Genomic DNA, 6,312 nt, shown 5'->3' with positions numbered 1-6,312 from the left:
CCTGCTGCTCTTTACCCTTATTTTTATTTTTCTTTAATGAGTCTTTGAACCAGAGGAATTCTGTTTAATTAAGGAAAACTCTTGGCTTCTGATCCTGAAATGAGCTCTGAGACAACCCGTGCATCTGTAGCTAGTCACGCTCTCTGTGGGGGCCTGGAGATCCTTGCTGAGGTCTCGGCAAGCGCAGCCCTTCTGAAACACTGGGGTGGAAACGCAGCTGTGCTTCTTGGGGCTTTCTGTTTGAGGCAGGGTACGCAGAGGATGTGTGGAAAGAGTCATGTTTTGCAAGCTGATGCTTAGCCAGGGTTTTGGGGCATGCCTGCCTCAGACAAATGCTGAGACAGGCAGCCAAGGAGAAGGGATTCCACAGCTTCTTGGTACTTGGTACAGGCTCCCCTGAGCTGTAATCATCATGAGAGAACATCTTTCTTGGTGAAAAATACAACTCAGTCCAACTTTTTCTCCCTTGGAGATAGTTGTGTCAGAACGGAGGTACATTGTTGGGCTGGCGTGTAAGTTTCAGCAGTGAGTTACAAAGACCCATCTTCCAGAACCACATCTGGTGACTTACATGAGAGCTGAACTGATTCAAAATGCTCCCAGGGAAGAAGGTCCATGCTTTACTTCCATATTCATGGTAATGTGTGGTATCTCTTCATTCATCTGATTTTGTTGGTGTGGCGTCCTGGCTGTCAGTGGGAGTCTGGCAGTTAATTTCCGTCAGCCAGGCTTGTGATCCGCTCGCTCTGGTGAGCATACAAATTCAGAGCGTTAGAACAACCCCAGGAGGGACGAGGGGATTTCAGACCCGCTAAACACTATCGTATTTGGACAGGTCCGTGGAGCCAGAGGGACAATATTTAATGACAGAGTGATTTAACACATCTATTTCTCAAAAGATCAAGTAGTGTCAACTCCAATCCACTCTGGGTACAGACAGAAAGATAATGAGCTTACTCAGTGGATTCATATTTTATGTTACCACTGTCAAATATTTTCTTACCAAAATCATTGGCTGTCTAAACTGCTGAGTTCATACAAGTCCATTGAAATCTGTGCAGATAAAATATTAAAACAGAGTGTATTTTCAGAGGAAATAAATGTAGAGCAGACCACTTTGTTCTTTAGCAGAGGATCTCTGCTCCTGTCAGTTAGGAGATGGAGCAAACATTCTTCTCTCTAATAGTATAATTATTCAAAAATGTTTGCAATGATCTCTTTGTAGAATTTGTGCTCATGCTTTAGAGTCATTCTTTTATTTCAGTATGAGGGTAAAAGGCTTAAGATTCAACAGCTGACAAGGTGATGCAGGTTTACAGACAATTTGGGGGAGAAAGAGCCCAATTGTATGTGAAAGAGTTATCCATTTATATAGAAATCTAAAACACGGTAAAGCATCTTTAAATTCTAAAGATTTTCCCAAAGTGTTCTGTCTCTTAAGAAATTTTTACAACTACTGGAGGTGTTGTTTTGCAAAGCAAAAAAGAAAACAAAACCAAACCCACAAACCTGGCCACTCTGTTTCTTAAGTGCGTGTTAACGTACACCAGCAATGCTTTCAGTTTAACAGATGGCATTTTCAGCATTAATAACTTTTGCTAAAAGCAGTAGGTTCATTTTTCAGGTTTTGAGATTGCCCGTGCTCTTGCAGTGTACGACACAGGAAAAGCTGCACTGTTAGGTTAGATAGTGTAGCTTATGACTTGGCACGTGGAGGCGTGTGCACGTGCACAGAAAAGGTCTTTTCCACGTGAAACCTACCAAAAGATGTACTTGGACTTTCACTGTTGTTTGCACACAATTTTCTGTCTCATTTTTTTTCTCCTTTTTTCATCTTATTAGTGCAGACTGGAGATCAGCTGTCTTTGGGGGAGTGTCAGATAATCCTTTGAATACAATGTTACCTGTAATCTAATGGGATTGTCTTCCAGTGTAAAGGTCCCCCAGGTCTGCTCCTTGAGTGGACTGCGCACGTCATTGATCTAAAGCACGTGCTTGCTGAATTTCACCTTGAACAAGCAGTGAAAATGTCTGTGTCCTTATGCTGAATAAGTTTGATGTGCTTTAGTGCCTGTAAGCGATGAAGAGGAAGGAGGCATTCTCTTTGATAACGTTGCCAAATCTACCGTTGACCCCTTCGACACCTCTTCTGGATCAGTACAGCTGATAGCTATCAAACCCGTGGCACTGCCTGCTGTTCATGCTGCCTCCGACAGGAGCCAGGAATCTGCCATCATTAATGGGGAGGTAAGGACCGGCTGACAGTGCCTTCGGCTGTTTCTTTGGCTACATCTGCAGGTGGAACAATCTTAAGTCTCTTAGAGTTGAGGACTGGTAGAGCTTTTCAGCTGTATGAAGTACCATTAGCACTGTAGGCTCAGAGGTCTGAAAATTTAAGATCTTGTCTTTCCCAATGCACCTGTGAATGCATGTGACCTTGGAAGAGGCGATTTTCTATATTCTTACTTTGCAAATAGCCTTCTTCTGTCATATTAATTATAATAAAATGAGTAATGAAGGCAGAGAGCAGAATAAGATCTTTGTCTTACGTGAATTTTGTGGCTGAGCATGGATATGCAGATATGTATCTAGATGTGTGCGTATATATATTAGATGTACATATAGATCACCAGGGTGCCAAGCTGACCTTTCTGTAGGGAGCAACACATCTCATTCAGAGCAAGAAAGGATGCAACAGGCTCATGGCTTTGTGCCGTCTGCATTCCAGCTGGTCCACAGAGGGTGCAGTGTTTTCCTGGGAACAAAGTGGAATGGCTGGCCAAAATCCGTGCTTTGACTCCAACACTTGTATGATGACTCATGTTTTCATGTCGATTTAATCAAGCCTGGTTGTGGTTTTAAACAGTTGTTAAACGTGATGGGTACAAGGTGCAGAGGTGTCTTGTTTGCAAACTCACGCTGAAAGAGTCACTGAAAGATCAGCCAGCATCTCCCTGATGCTGTTTAAAAGCGACAAGGAGGGCTGCTGCCAGAGACACAGTAAAAGACGGTGTCATCAGGCTTCCCATGCAGGCCTGGTCTGTGGTGCCCCATTTTTGTGCTTGTGTTTTTAAGCCCTTATATGCCACATGGCTTCCAAACTCAGAGAAAGGCTCATTTAGACTTCAGCATCTGTTTTCTGTAGTCAACAGGAAGGCACTCCCAGCACTGCGTGCTCTCTTGTACGTACATTTCTTGAAATTTGTGAGAAGACTGTAGAATTTGACTCTGCAAGCACAAAGCCCAAGTAAATTGTTCATTTCCATGTAACTGAAAATTTGAAGCAGGAAGGAAAATTCCTCAATACTTAGGAGCACCCATGGCACCTGACCTGTACCAGTCAGATCAAACACCCATTTAAGTAAAGATCCTTAAGCAAAGACGGGGGTCCGTAACAGATTTGTAAGGAAGTATCTAAAAAAGGAACATAAGATGATATTTCCCTGGAGTTCTTCCCCAGCCATCAGTGATGTCTTATTTAAGGTTTTGTGTAGTCAGGGATGATGTCTGTATACTTACGGGACCCTAGAGGAGTTTCCATCGGTGAGTTCTCCCTGTGGTGCCCAAAAGCAAGCACGGTGTTGGGTCACGACAGTTGGCTCACATCATCCATGTTTTTCTTCAGTGGGTGTATCTGAGTCACTGTTGTAATGGTACATAGTTTTTAGGCTAAAATTATTTAACCATCTGCCAAGCCATAAAAATGCAGCGACTCTGTTCACTTGCAGTTCCTCGCTGCTTACAGATGGTACGGTGTGGTATGAAACGCGCTCTGTAAAATGACAGATGCAGCGCATCAACGACACTGACAGTATCGTCAGATATTTAAACATCCTTTTGCCTTTTAGGTGAACAAGGCTTTGAAGCAGAAGTCCGATATAGAACATTACCGCAACAAGCTGCGCTTGAAAGCCAAGAGAAAGGGCTACTATGATTTCCCGCAGATTGATAACAACAAGGGGCTGACAGAGAGGAAAAGGATGTATGAAAAGAACCAGAAAGAACTTGACCACATTTTGGATCCAGATGCACACGTCTCATCTCCGTTTGCTGAGCCGAAGAGCAGGTGAGACTTTTCAGATGCAGTTCTTCATCTGGGAGGAAAGTTGATGTCCAGGGGTTGTAGGGAGTCAAATGGGCTGTACTTAATGAGCCAACTGCTTGTTGTATGGTCAGCTTCTGAAGAAAATTCATATAACCCATGACTATTTATGAAAGTACATCATCTGAGCTTCAAAAGAGAGCAACAGAAAGACAAAAAGTAAGGGAAGGGACTGTTGAAAGTTCTTGTGAGTCATTTTCCAAGTTGGTAAACAGAAAAAGTGGTAGTAATGTTTTTTGTACTACTGGGAGTGGACTTAAGCCAGAAAGTTAGTATCTGAATTTGCTCTTCTTCAAAATTCAGTGGTGTTTTCCCTTTGTTGTTATTTTTATCGGAATGTAACTATTGCGATAGGCGCTAGGTTAACGCAACGAGAACACTGTCCATGTGTTTCGGTGAGTCCTGCGGGGATGCTACCTCTAAGGTTGTGTGTGTACCTGTTATTGGTGATCGTCCTGTGCCTTTAACGGAGAAATTCCTGATTTGCTCATCTGTGACATGAGGCTGGCAAATTGTATAACAGTATTAATGTCTGATTAACACTTTGCCGTCTCCCGAGGATGGCACACCAGTAGCATTCATCTCCCCATTTTAGAAAGGAGGCGGGGAGCGTACCTGCTGATTCTGCCTCAGCCTGCTGGGGGTGGGTGGACCTGCTCTGCTGGTGCTCTCTGAACCACAAGCTGACACTCTGAAAAGAGATCGCACCGGTCCAACCCCAGGAGTGGCATAGCATGCAGATTCCTCTTCCTTAGGGGTGCTGGAGGTGCAAAGGATTGTAAGAGAGTGTGTTTGTACCTCACACCGCGAGGGTTGTGGTTCTTACTGTAATCAGGGACCAGGAGCAGTCGATCCTTGAGAGAAAAAGCGATACTGAAGTACATTTCCTCTGGAAATGGCCCTCGTGCCTGGAGGTGCAATCTTGCATCCCATCTGCTGGGCAGTTCAGACCAAAGTTTTCCTACGAGCATAAATCATGGCTGCAGTTAAAGCGTTGGTGGTGACACAGTCTTTGCGCACAGCAATTGCCCTTGATGCACAGAGACGAAGACGATGTAATGGGAAATCTAAGAGCAGCGTTGGCTCAGAACACGGACAAGAGCTGTGATCAAATGAACTTCTTCTGTAGGTCTAGAGTCAAGTGACTGGGGGACGCTGCCCCTGATGGGCTGTTTCCCAGGGTTGAGTTGGACAATGAAGAAAAAGGAAGCTGACTTAACTGGATGTTCCATCCTTGCGGGAGAGTCTGGGGATCATTCCCTTGTGCAGTTTTCCAATGAAGGAGGAATAAATTGCTCCAAGTGCACTGGCAAGGCAAGGTGCGGAACCGCAGCGCTCAGCGGCCCTGCTCCGTCTGCACGGGCTGCCCAGAACGTGCAGGTGGTACCGCAGAAGCATCGATAGGGCTGCGTGCTGGACGTGTACCGGAGGACTGAGGCATTGCTGTGGATGTTTATTACGTGTCACGCACCACGTAGGAATTGATTAAAACGTTACTCATGAAGCTTTAATGCTAGCCATCTGCTTTTTGTTAAATATACTGCTGTTTGTTTGGTCATGTGCCAGTGTGCCGAAAGGCCCAGGAATACATTTTTTTTCTGCGTGTTTTCTAATGTGTTGTGTAAACCTGTCATAGTCTATTTGAGATAGTGATCACTGGCATGATGTAAACTGCTTGAAGGCAGGTACAGTGCTGCGGAGCAGTGATTTCCCGGTGCAGATGAACCATAAACGGCTGACTGCTGGATTTGCTTGTTAAATACATAGTCTCTATCCCATTCCTGACGCACCTTCTGTAAAGACACAAAGCATTTACTGGACTTCACGGACGTTGCAGATGTTTGCAGATGAGCCAATTGCTAAAATTTCCATACTAAGACTTGGAATGGAGTGCAATAAGCTCCAACACGCGTGCCAGCGTTATTGTCTTCATTTTTCTGAGTAAAAAAATAAGATGGCTAAAATGGCATACTGCTGGAGGAACGCCTTGAACAATGCTACAGGGTAATAACGGTTTTGGTTTTTGATAAATGAATGAATCAATACAATTGTATTTCCATAATGAAATGAAATTGCTTTTAAAGCAATTTTAAATTTGTGAAAAATTTGTGAAAAATTGTCAAAAAAATATTATTTTAATGTTTTTAAATAATATAAGAGTAAGTCAAAGATGTCGATGCTTTTAGGGAAAAGGTCCATTCCACTCTTTC

At 43.8% G+C, this 6,312-nt stretch overlaps 1 protein-coding gene across 1 annotated transcript in view; it reads left to right on the top strand.

Annotated features, from left to right (window-relative positions):
- Positions 1-2,068: 2,068 nt before the first annotated feature.
- The window catches only part of LOC104488798 (UPF0606 protein KIAA1549L-like), a gene marked incomplete at its 5' end in the record, with an annotated part of 10,865 nt that continues 6,621 nt past the window's right edge, over positions 2,069-6,312 (top strand). Inside the window, 2 exons of the mRNA XM_010130881.1 lie at positions 2,069-2,247; positions 3,849-4,066. Coding sequence (XP_010129183.1) covers positions 2,069-2,247; positions 3,849-4,066 — 397 coding nt within the window. The remainder of the gene's footprint in view (positions 2,248-3,848; positions 4,067-6,312) is intronic.

Source organism: Buceros rhinoceros, unplaced genomic scaffold (genome assembly GCF_000710305.1).
Source record: "Buceros rhinoceros silvestris isolate BGI_N320 unplaced genomic scaffold, ASM71030v1 scaffold42450, whole genome shotgun sequence".
NCBI classification, from domain to species: domain Eukaryota; kingdom Metazoa; phylum Chordata; class Aves; order Bucerotiformes; family Bucerotidae; genus Buceros; species Buceros rhinoceros.
This window is presented reverse-complemented; position numbering and strand designations above follow the sequence as displayed.